Raw genomic sequence first — 20850 nt, forward strand, 5'->3', positions numbered from 1 at the left:
GTGCAGCCAAGGAGTTAGGAGATTCATTAATTACCTTAATTACATAAATTACCTCTATAAGTATTTCATGTATAGCAAAATCCTCCCTCTCCTAATAACAATCTTTGCTACTCCTTTGCTCCCCCACACTAGTTGTTCTAGAGTTGGTCCTGTTTTGCATGCTGGGTCTGCCCATTGGTTGCTACTCTGCCATCTCCAATGTAGATGGGGGATGTACATTCAGTAGTTGGAAGAGGTCCCAGGTTCAATCCTAAGGCTGTTCAACCCAAAGGACCCCTGGTTGTAAGACTGGGAAAGACCTCCGCCAGAAAGCTGCTGCCTGTTGGAACAGCCAATACTGGGCTAGGTGGACAAGTGGTCTGATTCAGTAGAAGGCAGCTTTATAGGTACAAATATATGTATGTATGTTCAGTGAACATTCTGCTAGACTAGTTTCAGGGTCTATATAGATGATGAGCCATTTTACAATATCACATGGAGATGGTTTGGTGGGGTGAAGAGCTCCTACCCTGGTAGCCACAGATGAGCAGAAGCTCTGTTGAGGTCAGCAAACTCAGCACACATACACACAATTAAGGCAATTGTGGTCTCCACTGCAAAAATCGGGAGCTAGGTCCTCCAAGGATTGTGTACACTGCACTGTCAATAGACTGGCAACCCTCATTGCACTGTCAGCTCTCCTCTGATTAGCTATGAAAGGGTTGGAGGCAGGTTCAGTCCAAATGAAGATACTGCAAGTAACAGGATCACAGAGTGTGCTTTGCAGAGCAGCAAATTCACAAATAGCAGCCCCGCAGCACAGCGCTCTATTGTAAACATAGGTGCTGCTGCTTCCCAAGATCAGCTACCAAAAGCAAATACACCCATATGGCCGAAACATTATGATAGGAGCACTCTCTTTTCATCCTCCTTGGGTAAAGAGCAGGGCAGAGAATCTGAGTTACCCAGATTTGAGTGAGCTGGGTTGGAGAGATTCCCATGGGTTCACACAAGCATTAATACCTGGGATTACTGCCTCCTACCCTCTTTTTGCTGGTTGTAAGAATGGGCTCTATATATCAGAATTACAAAAGCATGTGTAATTCCCTTTACATAATCCAAACAATACTGAAGTATTATGAAGTTTTCAAACTAAATTGTGAAGTTATATTGTTTGCATGTAGGACTGCTTTCTTGTTGAAAAGGTATTCCCTTAGGCATTGCTATCACTCTGTAAGAACAAGAAGTGTACTTGGCCAGACTGTAGTCCAGAATCAAAGGCATTAACCTGTAATTAACCTGTAATTAACCTGGGGAGCCAGCATGGTGTAGTGGCTAGAGTGCTGGACTAGGACCGGGGAGACCCAAGTTCAAATCTGAGGAAGAGCGGGATATAAAATGTAATAATAATAATAATAATAATAATAAATACATTGTGGCATGGTCAATATTTGCACAATATAACTGGAAAATCAGACATCACCAAGACCTAGCAATGGCTTAAGAATGGCAACTAGAAGAAAGAAACAGAGGGTTTAATACTGGCTGCACAAGAACAGGCACTAAGAACAAATGCAATATGAGCAAAAGTAGAAAGATCAACAACAAACAGCAAGTGCCGCCTTTGTAAAGAAGCAGATGAAACAGTGGACCACCTAATCAGCTGTTGTAAAAAGATCACACAGACTGACTACAAACAAAGGCATGACAAGGTAGCAGGGATGATACACTGGAACATCTGCAAAAAATACAAGCTACCTGTAGCCAAAAATTGGTGTGACCATAAAATTGAAAAAGTTGTAGAAAATTAAGATGCAAAAATAGTATGGGACTTCTGACTACAAACAGACAAACATCTGCCACACAATACACCAGATATAACTGTAGTCGAGAAGAAAGAAAAACAAGTTAAAATAATCGACATAGCAATACCAGGGGATAGCAGAATAGAAGAAAAAGAAATGGAAAAAATCACCAAACATAAAGATCTACAAATTGAAATTGAAAGGCTGTGGCAGAAAAAGACCAAAATAATCCCAGTGGTAATTGGCGCCCTGGGTGCAGTTCCAAAAGACCTTGAAGAGCACCTCAACACCACAGGGGCCACAGAAATCACCATCAGCCAATTACAAAAAGCAACTTTACTGGGAACAGCCTATATTCTGCGACGATATCTATAATAACAGCAACAACACTGATAATAAAATTCAGCCATCCCAGGTCCTTGGGAAGGACTCGATGTCTGGATAAAACAAACCAGTCGATAACACCTGTCTGACTGTGTAAACAAGAAATAATAATAATACACTGTGGCTAGTAAGATTCAACATAGAAGCAAACTTTCCAGATTAACATAAAGCCCATCCGATGGAGGCTCCTCATTTGGGGCACAGGGGGTGTTGCCCCTCTCCTTGCCAGCCCCACATTCTCTCACCAAACATACCATCTCCTCCTCTCTATCTTTCTCTGACTGTGTCTCTCTTGCTTGAATGTTGCTCTTGCATTTCCACTGCTTGCCAGTAGATGGCCCTGCTTGTTGGTCTTTTTTCTCAATTCCATTGTAAAGCCATTTCCTCCCTCTCAGGGTGTTCAGTGGGATCTGTTGCCCCCAAATGAAGTAATTACCATAGTCACTACCCAAATTGAATTTTTAGTGCCCCAGCACCAATCACGATCTGCCTTTTTTCCCCTAAGGGTGGGCAGGGGCTAGCCCTGCCCCCAACCAATCAAGATTGCAGCCCAAGGACATATCCCAGAAATGTTTATACAGTATTGTGAGAGAGGGAGAAATAAGGCTTGCTTTTTTAAAAATTTAAGTATGTACTGTGTGTACTTATTTGTGAGAAGAAAGGAAACGAGTGGGCTCTGTGTGTGGCCAAATACATTGTGGTATTTTCAAGCGGTGTGAAACGTGTGTATGCAGGTGCTACCTGTAAATAGGGGCTCAAGACTCCAACCCCCCAACCCCCTCACCCTTCAGTTGATCTTCTTTGCCTAGTCTTGCCTGGAGTGAGGAGGACTGAGATTACAAGGAGGAGAAGTGGAGGCAATGCTGATGGAAGACAGGACAGAGTACTGAATTGAAGAAGAGGCATGGGGACGAGGTGGGGGGGGGGGGCCTTGCTACTTCCCACACCTACAATTAACCACTCTAAAGGACAGGATTATTTTACCCACAGCCAACCAAGGGGCAAATTTAGCACTAAATAGCCAGCTGCCAAGTGCTGGTGTGAATTATGAAGATTTTGATTGAGACAAGTGAACACCTTTACAGACAGAGAAAACCATGGGCTGATTCTTTCTAACTTAGGCTTGGACCGGCCTACTATTAGCCCTGCCTACGGTTACCCCGGCTCGCTTCTCCCCCCTCCACCCCCAGCCCCAAGAGGCAGCAGCTGACCCTGCGCCCATCATATACGCCAGCAAAACCCACCAAGAATCCACCCCACCCCCAAATCAACAGACTTGGATTCCAAATACTTCCATAATCCATCAGCAACCCTACCTATTGGTGTTCTGAGAGTTCGTTGAACATATTCAGATTTTCCCATTGAAACTGCTGCAGGATGAATATCTACTGTGGAATTTCTATTCCGTTCTAGTTGCAGTTAACAAGGTTTTGCCCAAATATATTTCCTCTCTAAAATCACCTAGCAGTTCTGTGACTTTGTAGAACGTCCTCGATTGCTCTGTCTACGGCTTCTGACTATAGAAATGAAAACATTCTTAATACAGACTGAATAGCAGCCAAGGAGCCATAACATCAGGAAAGAAATAGTACCTCTAAATAGCTTCAGAATGAAGCAGTCACCGTAGACTGAATTACTAATATAAATGAACAAGGTATCTCTGAAAGTACAGTCTGAATTGTTTTAAATAAGCTTTCCAATTTAAATAAAGTATCATACTTTTGTTCCTTTTTGCTTTTATTATAAAGTGCATGTTAGCATTTTATGCTAACATTTTGGGGCTCCTTTGATGGGCCCAGAAGCCCCAGGTACTACCAAATAGCTTCAAACTTGTAGGGAAAGCACAATTTGCAGGGCAAAAGAGGGAAGAGAAGGGGTGCTTAACCCTTCTCCCCATACATTTTCCATGGCAGCTCCTCCACTGATGTTTCTAGGTCTATATTGGCTGCATGACAAAAGAAGCAGCAGCAGTAGCTAAAGGAGAGGGTTGCAGAGGAAACCTCCATCTGCTTTTGAACGTCACAAGTAGCCCTTTAAAAACCAGGTAAATGTGAACTTTAGTAGTTTTTTGCAATTTCTTCTGAACCTCTGTAAATACTTTCCAAGACGTCCGAGTTCATGAAAAAGCAGCTGCAAGCCAAAGGAAGCACATTGTGCTACACAACACTGTGGCTACTTGTCCATTAAAATGATCAATGTTGCCTTTGCATTACTGGCATCATCTGTCAGCAAAGCTCATGATTCCCTCACTTCCCATCTTCTCTAGTATTTCATTATTATGAGACCGATTTCATTACTTTTATTTCCCATATGCCATTACTAATACACTTTTGCAGAATGTCTTTTTTGCTCCTGTTTCAGAACACTTGGAAAACATGTTTCAAGTGTTATAACGGATTGTATTATTCTTTCCAATCCTGGAAAAATTGTCAAGCCTAAGACAAATGTTTTGCAAAACAAAGTGCTTCGTTTTCTTACACTGTGTAAAAATTCTCCTTGAACTGTTCATCAACTAGACAGAGAGCTGCCTCCCACCCAGAACAGCCTTCAAGGAGCAAAACAGACCATGAAGCATCTAATGCTGCAGCATTACTGAAGTTACACACCTATGGTCTTGGCCAACCCTTTGGAGAGGACCACAGAGGAGTTGCTTCCGTTGTAAGAGCAGAAAACAAGAATAATTATGAGGTGGGGTGGGGGGGAGGAAAGACTTTTTAAAAATCTGAAGAATATAGTTGGTAGAGTACATATTTGGCATGCAAAAGGTCCCAGATTTAATCTCTATTCAAAGAATTTCAGTATGAGAGCTTGGAAAGGCTTTCCCGAGGTCTTGGAGAGCTACTGCTTGACAGAAGCAACAATACTGCACTAGGGCGCTTTCCAGATTACCCACTACAACAGTGTCACTACATGTCTGCAGGGAGACATGATAGAGGTCTATAAAATCATGCATGGTGTAGAGAAAGTGGATAGAGAGAAATTATTCTCCCTCTCACATAACACTAGAACCAGGGATCATCCCATGAAAATGATTACCAGGAAATTTAGGACCAAGAAATGGAAGTACTTTTTCATACAACGCATAATATTTATTATTTCTCTGTGTAAACCACCCTGAGCTATTTTTGGAAGGGCGGTATAGAAATCAATCTAATTAATTAATTAACTAATTAAGATCTGGCCACAGTTACCCATGCCTTAGTCACGTCAAGGCTGTATTACCGTAACACGCTCTACGTGGGGCTGCCCTTGCAGAATATCCGGAAACTGTAGCTAGTGCAAAATGCGGCAGCTAGGGTTTTATCTGGAGCTGCCTGGTGGGAGCACATCACACCCATTTTGAAAGAGCTGCACTGGCTACCAGTTTGTTTCCGGGTCCAATTCAAGGTGCTGGTTTTGACGTCTAAAGACCTTAACGGTTTGGGCCCGGGATACCTGAGGGACCGCCTGCTCCCAAGGGTTACTGCCCGCTCGACAAGGTCATCTGAGGGGCCTCTGCTCCGGATACCGACAATGAGGGAGGCTTGGTTGTCGTGCACGTGGGACAGGGCCTTCTCTGTTGCTGCCCCCAGACTCTGGAATGCTCTCCTCAGCTATTCGCTCCTCGGTCTCCATCACAGCTCTTAGAAAAAGTTTAAAATCTTGGCTTTTTGCCCAGGCATTTATTTGATTCTCTGCTGCTGCTCTTTATAGTCTGTATTGCCTTTATGCTTTTGTTTTAAATTTTTAATCAGATTTGTTTAATTTTTTCCCCACTTAATATTTTAATTGTGTCTTTTTTACCATCTTGTTTTTAAATATTTGCTGTAAACCGCCTTGGGATTGCTTTAATGAAAGGCGGTATATAAATTTAACAATAAATTAAATAATATAATATAATATAATATAATATAATATAATATAATCAACTTGTGGAATTCTCTGCCACAAGATGTGGTGACAGCCAACAACCTCGATGGCTTTAAGAGGGGTTTGGATAACTTCATGGAGGAGAGGTCTATCAACGGCTACTAGTCAGAGGGCTATAGGCCACCTCCAGCCTCAAAGGCAGGATGCCTCTGAGTACCAGCTGCAGGGGAGTAACAGCAGGAGAGAGGGCATGACCTCAACTCCTGCCTGTAGGCTTCCAGTGGCATCTGGTGGGCCACTGTGTGAAACAGGATGCTGAACTAGATGGGCCTTGGGCCTGTTCCAGCAAGACTGTCCTCCATGTGCTTCCATACTACCTGTGTTTCAACATCGCAGACTCTGCGCTGTCAGCAAGGTGCCATTCACATTTCCATTGCCTTCTTTCGGGTTTTATTGCTGCGCTACAGTCGCATGTGTGTTGCAAAAAAATATACAACTCCCGTTGTAGGAGTTTTGTTCAAGCTTGAAAAGACTGCTCCCCTTGCTAGTGGCTTTGCACAACAAACATTTTCAACCCTTTATTTATGTTTTGAATGCGATCTGCCAAGCTGAAGCATTTTACCACTGTTGTAGTTGGTAATCTGGAAAGCGCCTAGATGGACCCATAACAGGACTCACTCAGCTTCATGTGTTAAACTTCAGTCCCTTGTCTGAAAAGGAGATTCTTAGAGCTAAATGTATTACAAACACTGTGCCAACGAAATCCAGATTATTCTATTACAACCAAAACTGAATCCCACAACCTGTATAAATTATATTGATTACAGAAATGTCTATGATTACTTTTAATTTTGAAGAATTTATTCGGATGCTGTTAATCATGGGAAGAGAAAGTTTCACAGGGCACTGAACTGCCGCCACCACGTACACTGAGAAAAAAAATACATATCTAGCTACTCCTTTGTGAGATTTCTCCAGCTACTGACCATACACTTTCAAGCACATCTTGGCATCCGAGAGAGAGAAAATGAGAGAGAGAATGAGAGAGAACTGTATTGTGCTTCTAACACAATACTTTTAAGCAGTGTCCTGAAGATAATCAGCCACCTCCTGCTTGCTATACTGGTGGTGGGAAAAAGACTCTCACATATGCCATAAATCATCAGGACACCCGCCTCCCTCCATCTTCTACTCTACTCTCTGTGCAGCTTGAAAAAGACAGCTGAAAAGTACAGAAGGAGCCAGAGAATGGTCTAAAGCCACTAGATCACATCAACTTGTTTAAACAATGCAGTTCTTAAAAAGCATGAGGACAGTTTGAATCAAGGAAAAGGCCACACTGGCCCCTAGGAGTTAGTACTCCTGTCTTCCCATGAAGAGTACCACACAGCAAAGGGAAGACCAGGCTAGCCCCAGCCATCAGCCAGAGAACAGGCAGCTGTGGAGAGCTTGCTACCCTTCCCTTCCCTCCCCTACCACCAGGAAGAACTCTGCTCCAGTTCTTAGTTGCCATGTGCCTGCAGTTATGAGGGGACAATCACGCTGACCTCTGTCATTGGCCAGAAGCCTAAAGGCAGCTGGGAAGTTGTCTCTATGCTTGCAAAGGCAACCATTAAGGGGAGATCAAACTGGCCCCAGATAGATGGAAATGCCTGTTAACAACACTCCACTTTTACTCCACTTTCACTCTGGCACTGTCAAACCAATCTCCTTCCTCAGGCATTTCCATCTCACTTCCTTTCCCCTGTGTGTCTTGTCTTTTAGTTAGTAAACTGAGGGCAAGGCCTCTGCCACATTTTGATTTATGTACAGCACCTAATAAATGTAGGTGCTCTAGAAATAAAATAAGAACAGTGCAAAAAGCATATTTCAACCAAAACTGAATTCTGCAAACTGTATAAATTATGTAAATTACAGACATGTCCCTTAATTATTTGTAATTACTCTACAGAAATTGGCTGCTTAGGTTCATGAGAATGCAATATACTACTTTTCCACTTCCTTTCGCCATCCCCCTTGAAGATGGCAATCCTGCCTACAATACCAAATTTCCTTGAAAAAAGAAAATTTCCTCTCCTTCTCAGAAAATATATAAGCTATTTCTCTCTCTCACTCACCCAACCACCCATCCACCATTCCTCTAGACAGAACACAGGTGTCGCCATGTTAGATTTCTATATCTATAGGTTTGCCATGTTGTTGTCTTTTTGCTTTTAAGCTAGTTCTGCTTGGGTTTTTGCTCACAGAGACATTGTAGGTGAAGCTTTTTCTTGTGGAAATAAGCAGTGGAAAAAACTTAACCTGCTAAATTGCCGAGATACACAAAAGCAGCAGGGACAATAAGAGAACAGGTTACAATCCTACATGCTTTTCACCTTCCTCTTCCTTGGGAGAGAAAGGAATTCCTATAACTCTGAGCTAAACACTGGGGTCAAAGTCAACCTTGTGCACCAAAGAAATCATGTGGGTGCAATAGCCAGAATATAGCCACCTATATATCCGAGAGTGTAGGACCTAGACAAAACAGGTCAGCCTCACATTCTTATGCTCAGCATCCCCTCCCTGAGCAGATGGCAACAGGACTGAGCAATTCCAAAAAGAATATAGCATGTGTACACACTCCACTCATCCAAAGGCTCCAGAGGAAGGATATGTGCCACATCTAACTTTCACAGTATTTTCTTTTTGTTAAAACTCCAATTAATATGTTGCCATTGTGGTCTGGTTACCACTTCCCCATAACTGGAATTCAAAGAACCAATAATATATCTGAATGTGAGAGAATTACATGAGAGCATCATTGGAACTGCTCATGCCAGCAGCCCTGGGGACAAATAATTCAGTGGTAGAGCATCTAATTTGCGTGCAGCAGGACCCAGGTTCAATCCCTGGCATCTCCAGGCAGAGTTGGGGAAGACTTCTGTCTGTAATTGGACTGATGCAGTGTCAGCAATACTAAACTAGATGGACTAATGGCCTGACTCAGTATAAAGCAGCTTCCTTTGTATAGGTTGGCAATGAATATTATTACATTTATTATACCCCACCTTTCCTCCAAGGCGCTCAGGGCAGCATGCATTATTTGTCCCATCCCCACAACAACCCTGTGAAGTAATGAGAGTGACTGGTCACCCTGGCACAAGTTTCATGGCTGAACATGGGTGTCCCTCCCTGGTCCTTGTCCAACACCATGTTGGCTCTTTTAATACAAGACTCCTCCATATACACAAGCAAAACGGAAAGAGGATGGAAAACATGGTTCCCACAAAATAGGCTTGAGCCCAAAACGTTTCGGAGGCCATCAGAAAGGCCTCTGAAAGGTTTCGGCTCCAGGGGCCGTTTCGGCGCTGGTGGGGGTAGTTTTTTAAGGGCGGCGGAGGGTGCACTCACCCCTCCTGCCGCATTTCCCTCACCAGCGCTCCATTATTTTCAAGCCCCTCAGGGAGGCAGCGTTCCTCCCTGCCGCCCCGTTGTCTTGATCAGCCGGAAGTGGCCAGAAGTACCAATCACGCATGCGCCCACTGCATGCGTGCGCGTGCACAGCAGACGGGCGCATGCACGCATGCGACAGAAGCATGCGCGACCAGTACTTCCAGCCACTTCCAGCCAATGAGGACATCGGGGTGGCAGGGAAGAACGCTGCCACCCCGAGGAGCTTGAAAATCACGGAGCACCAGCAGGGGAAATGTGGCGGGAGTGGTGAGTCCACTCTCCCCCGCCCTTAAAGAACTACCCCTGCCGGCGCCGAAGCAACTTCGGGCACATCCCTACCACAAAAGTAGTTCATCATCATTTGGGAAAAGGAGAAGCTGCACAGTGAAAAGACAGTACCTAATCCATGCAGAAAAAGAAAAAACATCTACACAATGGTAGCATAATCCAGTTGAATTAACTAGTCTAGAAAGTCTAGAGACCAGAAATTAGATTAGAAATTGCAGCCAAATGAAGAAGCATTCAGAGCAAAGAAGATAACTTTTGGGAGATTCCAAGCCTAATGTCATGACATTTGGAAGACATTCTCCAACTGGAAAAGTAAACCACAATGCTTTCCAAACTTTGCTTTTATTAAGTATTTTTGTACATGTTCAACCAGGCTCCCGTCATTTCTGTATAACAAAGCAGGTGATTTTAACCCTTTCCCCCTCTAAAACAGTACTTTACGAATTTACTATACAGACAGTATGCACTTTGCTTTGGAAACTTGCTAACAGTTTTCTAGCTTTCTAAAGCAAATCTCACAGAGTTGCCCACATGGTATCCTAGTAATATCTGCCAGTTAGGTGAACTGGTACTTGCCAGGAGCACATTAACTGACTAGCCTTTCTTTGCACAAAGGACCATCAGTCATCAGACAGATATAAAAGGAACAGCAGTCATGCATGCAAGAACAACTGAGCAGTACAGTACTTCACTCAAATATGCCACTAAAGTGTCTGGTATCGGAGCACGATGAAACCCACAAGTGAGCAAGAAAGGACAAACAACGATGACATTTACATTGCAGAACCACCGTTGCATCATTTGTGTCTTTCTGAACTTGCTAACCAATACTGGCAGAACGGTCTACATTGAAGAACATAAAGGTATTGCAATTGGAAAGTGCTGTATTAACAAGTAGTTTGGAAAAGCCTAAATCAAGCAGAAAGGTAACATTCATCACAACCCTATGCATGTGCATCTAGAAGAAAGGCCCACTGTGTTTGCAAAGTGTGGCCCCTGTACTACCTCTCTCTCTCCAGATGGTTTCTCCTCATGATTTCTTGGCTTGGTTTCTCCTAGCCAAGATGGAAATAAAGCCTGGTCAGAAGAAATGTAGCTAGAAATGACAGTTTCAGGGGCAAAAACAGTGGCCAGAGGGAGGATTCAATGTCCCTCACCCACCTGCTATTCCCTTACTTTAAATTGGCTATCCCACCCCCTTATTTACAGCAGAATACTCTAAAACAAAAGTTATTTCCCTGTTACAGCTAGTTAGGGCTTTAATTACAAACTGTTTGCAGCCCAATCCTGTGCAGGCGTACTTTGAATTAAGTCCCTCTGAGGTAAATAGGACTTATATCAAGCAAGTGTACACAGAGCTGCCACCTTAGTCACTTGCACTTCCAAAAGGAACCATTATGAAAGGTGCTAAAAGCTGCTTACAAAGTGCCTTCATCTCTAAGGAAAGACAATGGGATTGGAGGGCCCCAAGTACCTCTCATGAATCTCTCATCAATCTGGCACTAGCAGTTGCACGTAATTTCCACTGGCAATCATTTTAGAGCAATCATCCATGCTTTTCAGATGGGGAGAAAGTGAAATAACAGTTAATCTTTTAAAGAAGGTAAAACACCTAGTCTAGAGAAGGAAACCCCCCCCCCCAAAAAAAGAGAAGGAACCCCCCAAGAAAAATATTATTTTAGAAATGCAATCTCAGTTGTAAGCACAGTTATTTATTAAATGTTCCCATTTAGATTTCTACTAATCTGAAAAAAAAATCTCTAAATTTGTTTGTTCACAAAAACAATAGCACGGCCTTCCTACAAAACACAAATATAGGATAGATCTGCCAATTGTGATGGCTCTAATATTTAAAAAATGGTAATGTTTTGTTTTATCAGTATCACAATGCATATCAGAGCAACAATGGTTTTTCTTAGCAACCAGCTACATAGAACAGTAGCTAGATTAGATTTTTGGATTTGCATTGTGTTTATTAATGCAAAAGCACAGATGAAAAACAGGCTGATTACCTAAATAGGTTACATTCAGAAGAGCCACCTCTGTATTATCTCTGTTTCTCACATCATTTTCTTAAGCAGGGGGCCGGGGGAGGTGAGCGTATGGGTTGCATTAATTAGCTGAGGTGATGGACCTGAACATACACTCAGCAGGAAGAAACAAGAAATACCACCCCCTGGGTTTTTTTGTCAGGTGGGGGAGCCTTTTCTGCCTCTTTAAGAGAAAGTATATTCCTGAAATGAAAACACATTTTGAAACCAGAGCTGCAAGGTCTTTGTTCCCAGCAGCATGAAATGAACTGGCACCCCCTATTGCCACCAGTTCTGGATACATGAACTGTTGACACCTCACTGCCCACACAAGGTCAGCACTCACATTCCCGGATTCAGCAAGCACCTCCCCACCTCATGACCTCAGCTGCGCACATGGGAGCATGTGTGCTGTGTGGATGTATACAGAGGACTCCTAAATGCATTTAAGGAAATGGTGGGAGGGGGTGTGTGTGTGTATGCCTGAGAGAGAAAGAGAGAACCTGTGTATGGGATAGAGATATGGACGATGGGAAATTTGTGCACGAGGGGAAGGAGGAGTAAGAGAAAGAGTGTTTGCATGCACATGTGGTTATCTTGACATATTGGTAATATACATATTGGGTTTGGATCCAAGCAGTGCTTAATTTCTAATATTAGGGCTTGCATCTGACTGAAAGTAACACTCTCTGAAATGGAAGATCTAATGTTTGGGGGCTGTCACATTTACAAAGAAGAAGGTTCTACTGGATTCAGTGGAATTGAATTCAGGTTGTTCATTGGAATTGTGATCAGGTTGTTACTAGTGAAAACTATATTACACTCTATTAGAGATAGAGCACACTGTGCATTAAAGCACATTAATAATAATAATTATTGTTATTGTTATTATTTACATGCCTTGGGGCTGATCCCTTCTACTGAAAAAGGACGGCTCAGATTAAGCTCTAGAACCTGACTGAAAGTCTCTTCTCATCCATGAAACGTGCTGGTTGGCCTTAGGAAAGCCCCTGTGCCCTGTCTCTCATGCTTGCCTACCCCGCAGGCTGGGAGGGTAAAAAAAGATGAGGTGCTACTGCAACCCAACCCGCACCTGATTCTTTGGAGCAGGGCAGGAAAGGAATCTAGTGCAATAAAATTAAAAATAGCACCATGAAGCGTGTGTGTGTGGAAAACGAGGCAGGATCCTAACCGCTACGATTGAAATCCTATGTACTTGGTTGGGAAGAAGTCCCATTTAATTCAGCGAGACTTACTTCCGAGTAAACCACGCAGGGGTTCCAGCTGTGCATCTGAGAAAGAGACTGTGTACATGAAGAGAGGACGACCCCCCCATGTCGTCCTCTCTTTAAAAAAAACAACACAAAAAACCCATGTGTGACAGACTGGCAGTGAAGCAAAGATGGGGCTGGTGGTGGAGCTTGTGAGCATGGAAGGCAAGGTGTGGATTAAGCGAGGGAAAGAGAGAGACGGGTCTTGTAAAGGAGTCCATGTGGTATGTGTGTGCGAGCGAGCGAGCGAGAGTCAGCGAAGGGCTCCTTGTGCTATTCTAGGGGAGGGACCAAGGATGCTCAGCGTGGGTAGCAGCAGCAGGAGCGCTTGGGGGCCGTCCGTCCACCACCCACCCACCCACTTAGCCAGCCCAGCCCGCGGGTCCTGCAGCTTACCTGAACAGTTGCTGCCCGCCTTCCCTTTCCCGGAGCAATCAGTGGCGGGCACGGCAGGGGAAAGCGGGTTGGATGTCCGCGCAGGGTCCAGAGCGCAGAAAGCCACCACGAGCGCCAGGATCGCGGCGCCGCTGCAGCCGGGCGAGGCCAGGGGCCGGGCGGTGGCCGCCATGGCGAGGACTTGCGAGAGGGGGCTGCAGGCCCTGCAAGGTATCAACGGGCGCCGCCCGGAGGAGTGCAGACCCACCGGCCTTGCTGCCAGCCGGCCCTCCGCATCCCGCGCCGCCGCCTCCCTCTTGGAATCCGCTTCTCCGGTTCTCCGCTCCCAGCTCCCTGGACGCCGGCTGGGACCGCGCTGGCTCCCCGCGCCCCTTTGTGCGCTGCTGCCGTCGCTGATGATGCTACTGCTGCCGCTTGCTGCTGCTGCTGCTCCGGCTACAACAAAGGGAAGGGAGGGGGGAGATGGAGTCAGAGGGAGGAGGGGGAAAGCAAGGGAGTGGGGTCCACGTGACGCTGCTGCCGCCAGCCTCCTCCCCCGGGACCGGGACGGGATGGGGGTCCGACGCCGGGCCGCCACGCCCCCCTCCGCCCGACGACGCCACCACATGCCCGGGCGCAGCGGCGATGGATGGTGCATCCTTCCATGCCCGCCAGGGCTCCTCTCCGAGACGCGCGTGCCTGCTGCCCTGGGTTTTCACAGGATGGTGGTTGCTTGTCTCCCCAAAGAAAAAGGAGCCGGCAGGTCATCCTCCCGAGAAAGAGAAGCGAGGAGGGAGTCCATGGCTGCTGCCAGGCAGGCGGGGGCTGCGGGGTGGGGTGGGGGCGTACACCTCCTCGGCCTGGCTGCTTGGCACCCTGAAGAAACTCGACCTCTGCCTTAAGCCAGCGCACTTGGGGAGGGTCTTTTAACTCTGCTTCGTAGGCTGGCCTTCTGAGGTGGGGCAGCAGGAAGTGCCCCATTGGGGTCAGTGCCACCGACTCTGGTGGTCCAAGAAGTGGGTGTCCTGGCCATGCTTGCCTCTTTTCTTTTTAAGGCTGCAGCCCTAATACTATATACACCATTAAACTCTGTGGGTCTGTGCAACAGTGCACAGGGAAGGATTTCATAGCTGATTCTACAAGGCTCACTTTGGAGTCAGTCCCAGTGACTCAAAGGGACTTGTTATTTCCAAGAAAACTTGGTCAGAATTGGGCTGTACCGGGGGCGGAACTTCAAGAGGGCGGACGGGTCCGGAGAACCTGCACCACACAGCTTCCCAGAGCCACCTGGCCCTGAAAAGGGCTGCCTTGCTCACCTCCCACCACCCCCCTGGCCAGTGTGCAGCAGAGGCACTGCCCATCCCCAGCGCAGCACTTCTGCCACCCGCTGCCACTTCCCAGGCCCAGCTGCTGACCCACGGCTGGGCTGGCTGGAGCGCGGCCATGCCTCCACCATCGCTGGCAGGGCAGCAGGGAAGCAAAGCAGCCAGAGAGGGGGCAGCATGTGGCAGCAGCACTACCCAATTCCCAGCAGAGGTGCACTTAGGTGATTTTGGAGCCTGGATCTAAAGGCCTTTGAAGCCCGCCCCCCCCCGCCGCCAATGGAGGCCCCCGTCCTGCTGCAAGTTAAGCATCATCCCCCTACACATAGACACACCTTGACAAACACAGTATTTTTAACACATGGGGTGTGTTTATGCAAATATGCATTAGCCAAAACATTTCAACACACAACTTAACATATTCCCATCCCACATAATTCTTTCCCCACTCCCCCCGCCGTCTCAAAGCACCCAGTACAGGTCATAATCATACTTGGCCGCCCAGCACAATACAGGCCAGCCGTGACCACACCATCCGGGACAGTCTAAAGAGGATTTGGGGGCCCCCAGGGGGTGTGGAGGCCCTGGATTTCAGCCCCAAAGTCCAGGGTAAACACGCCACTGATCCCCAACATGGCACGCGCACAGGGGCGTAACTATCATAGGGCAAGGGGAGACAGTTGTCTGGGGGCCCACTGCCTTGGAGGGCCCCCCAGAGGCAAGTCACATGACTGACTCCCCCAGCCACGCACCCGCCCAGGCTTCCTTCAGTTGTATTCATCCTCCGAAATTGATGTGAGTGTTAAGACCTGGAGCTACCAGAACAGCAGGTCTCTCTCTAGTACCATTAAATGACTTGCACTGTCTACAATTTACAAAAGCTTTTAAAAAATAATTTAGGATGATGTTCTATTCAGCCTCATTTAAGATTTCTTTACTTCATGAGCTGAGCTTCAGTGAGGGAGGGCCCATTTTAAAATCTTGTCTCTGGGCCCACTCCAACCTTGCTTACGCCCCTGCACGTGCAGCACTCCTGATGCCTCCCAGACCCAGCCATTCACTTGGCTGGATCACGGGCGTTGGAGCTGGCTGGAGCACAGACATGCCTTCACCACATCATCGCTGGGTGGGGGGGTGCAGTGGGGTAGTGAAGGGGCAGCCGAGGGAGCAAAGATGCATGCGAAGGGGCGACGGTGCTCCAGAGTTTGCACCTGGGCCACTTCAACCTCGCTATGCCACTGGGCTCTATGTATAAACAACTTAATGGTTGGGTTTAGACCAGAAAAATGGCTGACTGGTGGGGCCTGCTTTGCCAGCAACTTTGCTGCTTGGATTAGGTGGAAAGAAAAGGAAGGCCTAAACTGTGGAGATAATATTATGGTGGTTCTCACAACCAGAATTACCTGGGCTAACCCTCTTCCCAGGTAGCTTTGGTTATCTACGGCAGTGGGAGCTCTCCAGAACCAGAAGCTCCATCCCTGGGTAGCCCAGATCAGCTTCGCAGATTAAAAGTGGAGGAGAACAACCCACTTCCTACTCCCTCCACTGGTCGTATGCACTACCACTGCTTCCAACATTGCTCCCAGGCAGCTGGCAGGCATGTTTATCATGGAGTTGGGCGGGGAGGAGAGGGGCCAGGCAGAGCTGAGCTGCTGAAATGGTGAGGGCAGCTGCTCCACTGCTCATGCATTGCATTGTGGGATCCTGGGGAAGAAAGAAGGGGGAGAAAAATGACACAGCACCAAAAAAACAGGAAGAAAAGAGGCAAAGAAACCCAAAGGTGCTGAATAAATTGGCATTGGTTTTTTTTCTGTAGCCTGACACGTTTCAAGCTTTACTCTTCCTCAGCGGCAACTGTAAATATATATATATATGAATAATCATTACTAAAACTTGCATCGTTATATAAACTGCAAAACCTCCATATACAAAGCATTAAATCATCTGTACATAATTCTGAAATTGTTGACAAAAAATTTGTCAACAAATTTATTTATAAAAATAAACCATTATTAAATAGCAAATTAAAAAACCATCAACCAAAAATCTTTTACTCACATATGCTGTATCTTTGTGTGCTCTTATTAGAAATTGTAAATCCTGCATCAGCAGGAATCTCTGTATCCATCCTTCAAAACCACCTTTCTAAATATTTCTGGTTAATGGTACAGGTGGACCTTGTTATCCACGGAGGTTCCGTTCCTGCCAATTTCCATGGATAACGAAACTGGGAAACGAGTCATTGCGTGAATGGGAATTGGGAGGTTAGTTTTTCTTCAGGACTGGAAAAGGCAGAAATGATTGAAATAAAGTGCCATACCATCCTCCGCGGATCTCCAGCTGCCCAGCAATGCTCCCCAAAAACCAATTCAGACAATTTTCTGAGAAAATTACTAGAAAAATTCTCTTTTTTAAACAGAAGAGCCACAAAATGGCTCCTTTCAACAAAATGGTGGCCGGAAATGACCTTAGAGATTATTTCTGGCCACCTAGGAACCATGGATATACAGATTTTAACCATTTTCAACCCATTTATACGGAGGTTGGATCTTTATTGCCTGACCATGGATATGTGAAACTGTGGATGCCGAGACTGTGGGTGACAAGAACCACCTGCAATAATTTTTTTATTTTTAGTTTTCCTTTTAATCTTTTTTAATTTAAAAAGGTTGGTGTGCCATTGGATGGTTTCTAAAATAGTTCATTGTGTTAGTATTGTACATTACTGATTTATATTGGAAATATCTTTTACAGTTAGCAATATATGGTTTCATATTTATTAATTGATTATTTTTATAAGCAAAAAAAATTGTCAACAATTTCAGGATTATGTACCGATGATGTAATGCTTTGTGTATGGAGGGTTTTGTAGATTTTGCAAAACTTTGCATAAAACTATGCAGGTTTTAGTCAAGATTATTCATGTTATATGTTTTTACAGTTGCTGCTCAGGAAGAGCAACACTCAAAACGTGTCAGGCTACAGAATAAAGATAATACCAATTTATTCAGTACCTTTGGATTTCTTTCCTTCTTTTTTCTTCCTGGATCCTGGGGGACCCAGCGTGAGTTTTCCCCTCCCATCTGAGCTCTAGAGCTCACTGCCATGCTGCTTGTGTGGGCGCATGAGCAGCAGAGCCTAGAGGAGGCTCCTGTCATGTGGGATCCGGAAGGTAAGAGCCTGCCTTCCCTTCTGCTTCCTGCCCCCATTTTGGTAGTGAGAATGGCCTTATTATTCATTACATTCAGGGCCTCTGACAAACTGCCGTGGGCCTCCTACCTATGTGGGCTCTGAGTTAGTTGCTCCGCCACCACCCCACATGAAGGCTATGAGCACAGGTTGTCTCAGGTAGACACAACCCTTTCATGAGGCAACGTGAAGCAGTTGCCTCAGCCAGCAGATTATTAGGGCACCAGTAGGGCATCAAGAAGCCCTCTGCTGCCACCATCGGACCTATCCGACCCCTACAAGTTTTTCAAGGAGCACATCTCCTCATACTCCTTATAAAGCTTGCAAAAAGCATGAGGACAGAAGAGGGGCTTCTGTCAAGCCACCCCCAATACCACCTTCAAAGTATGCAAGGGCTAGTTTTTAAAGGGGGCTGGACTCCACCAGGGACATGGGGCAAGGCAGCATTTGGCACCTTGCCTCAGGTGCCATAATTCCTTGGGCTTCCCCTAGTCTCAAGAATCAGCTGAGGGCCCTGGGCAGCTGCCTAAAGATTTCGCCCCCTGAAAGCAGCCTTGATTACATGGGAGCTCAGGGCAGCATGCATAATACCCCAACTCTTTAGCCTAATAACAATCCTGTGAAGCAGTTTAGACTGAGATATAGTGCCTGGTCCAAGATCTCCCAGTGAGAATAATGATTGAAAGGGAATTTGAAGCTGCGCTCCTACACCAACTGTTCTTAGATCTTCGGTGAATGTCATCTTTATGCCCCCTGACTCGGCCATCCCTGACCTCTATTTTAAAAGATAAATGTCCTATTTGTTCTTGGATCATTCCTGGAATCCAAGAAGGTCAAGAAGAACTAAAACTTCTGGTATACACAGGGTCTTTTACCCCCAGAATTCTGTCTTTGACATGAAGGTAATGAATTTTTTTAATGGTCTAATTCTCCACCCCCCCCCTTCTTCCTTCAGTACAGGACACAAGAATTCCAGATGAGTCCGTATACCCTTTCCCATCGATAGTTGAGCAGGACTATGCCTGTGGTAGTTTGAGGTGTCCTGTATCTCAAAAGATGATGAGCCAATTATACCTCCAAAGTTCCCGTGGTCATTTTTCTTAGTCCCTCTTTAAAAATCTTTACTGCTTTCTCTGCCAGGCCATTTGACACCAGGTGATACGGTCCTGTGTGAACATGTTTAATTCCATTTTTGTTCAGGAACTCTTCAAAGTCCTGACCTGCAAAGTTTGGTGCATTATCTGTGACTACAGGCAATCTGTGTGGAGCAAAAATCCATCGAAGTTTGCTACATACATGTTGCCTCTGATATTTTAGAGTTCATGGGATGTACTTTCAACCATTTTAAATGACCATCTATTAGAACCAGAAACATTCTTCCCAAATAGGGTCTCACATAATCTTAGCCATAGGTACAATGGGGTTTTGCCCATTCTGAAAACTGTACAAAGGAGATAATGCCTTCTGTTCCAATCTTTCAAGTTTAGTTTCAGTTTTGTTATATGGAAACACTCTGGCTTTAAAATATTTGGCCGACTGCCCTCCTGGATTTAAATTCAGGCTTTCATTACTTTCAATGTACCTAAGCCCTCCTGAAACACTATGGGGTATGTAAAGAACTGATAGCCTTTCTACTCAGACCAGCTCATGTGAGGGGAACAATCGCTGAGTCATCTCTGCTGAGCTGCCTGGGTGGGCGCCTCATAAAACTATTCTGTATTTCTGGTAGATTAAATCGCTGCCACCAAGTCACTTTTAAAAGTTTTTCCTAATGCGGCTTGAGTGACTGAAAAGCCCTTTTCACTTTGCTTCCCCTTGCTAACAGGCAAGTCTATAAAAACCCGTTGTTACCCTATGTGTTTGCCTTCACATGGAGCTAATGATTGCTGGCTGGGGGTGGAGTCAACATGGCCGACGGATAATTTGACTCCTCTCAGCTCCTCCAGTTTTTGTCTTTTTTTCCCTGTAGAGGCCCTTTTTCTGGATTATCCCTTTGCTATTTTATTATTTTACTTCCCGGATTATTTATTTTTCTTGTTATATTTCTTATTCTACTTTTTATCACACCTGGGAGATTATTTTTAGCCCTTCAGGATGGGCAGAAGGAATTGCACAGGAGCTGGTCTCCCTGCCTCAGTCCCGGCTTCAAAGAGACGCTCCAAGCAGCTGAAATTAGACTCTTTTCTGCCATCTGTGAGTGCCTTGACTTCCATTTCATTACAAAACAGATTTGTCCCATTAGAGGATATTTGTGCCTCCACAGAAGCTGCTGTTGGGGATGATTCTGCCGATTCCCCCCACACACACACGCGCGAATGGCTCCTCACAGGAGACGCAGTGTAGCATTGATCAAAACGTTCTTCTATCTCAATTCTGCAATTTAACTGCAGGCACGCTGCAATATATTCTACAAACACTAAAGAGACTGGGCTCTAAAACAGGTGAGATCATGAAGCTTGTTTTAACTCAAAGCCAGTCTTGCTCTTGTTTCCACCGTGAAGGCAATACTAAAACAAAGATAGCTTCACCGGCTAATGGGCCATTAAATCGTATATCCTTCCCTTTACCTAACACCAAAGCTAACCTCAGACTTCAACCTAATTGTGTTGTGCTCTCTATTGCTCGTCAGCCATGTAACCATTATAACTGGATCCACAAAACTGCTATCCTTTGATCAATAAGCCTCTTAAGTGCCCGTTCTGTCTCAAGCTATGACCTTATTAAATATGAACATTTACCAGATGTGAATTATAATCAGAGGATTTTACTCACATTCAGGAATTCCAGTATTCCAGAGCTACTTCTTCGATCAAGAGAGTATCTGGCCAGATTCAGTATTTCAACCCAGAGATGTTTTGTAAATTCTACTGTTAAACCCCTAGCTGTGAGGGAGACAAATCCGCCACTCTCTGCGCCTCGCCCTCGG

At 45.4% G+C, this 20850-nt stretch overlaps 1 protein-coding gene across 3 annotated transcripts in view; it reads right to left on the minus strand.

The window, feature by feature from the left end:
* The window catches only part of TMEFF1 (transmembrane protein with EGF like and two follistatin like domains 1), a 138894-nt gene extending 124801 nt beyond the window's left edge, over positions 1 to 14093 (minus strand). Inside the window, exon 1 of one of the 3 annotated variants that reach the window (XM_053248645.1) lies at positions 13682 to 14093. In XM_053248645.1, coding sequence (XP_053104620.1) covers positions 13682 to 14071 — 390 coding nt within the window. In that variant the 5' untranslated portion in view covers positions 14072 to 14093. Of the gene's footprint in view, positions 1 to 13434 lie in introns of all 3 variants that reach the window. The other 2 variants (XM_053248644.1, XM_053248643.1) reach the window with 2 other exon arrangements.
* Between the last annotated feature and the right edge of the window lie 6757 nt (positions 14094 to 20850).

Source organism: Hemicordylus capensis, chromosome 4 (assembly GCF_027244095.1).
Source record: "Hemicordylus capensis ecotype Gifberg chromosome 4, rHemCap1.1.pri, whole genome shotgun sequence".
NCBI classification, from domain to species: Eukaryota; Metazoa; Chordata; class Lepidosauria; order Squamata; family Cordylidae; genus Hemicordylus; species Hemicordylus capensis.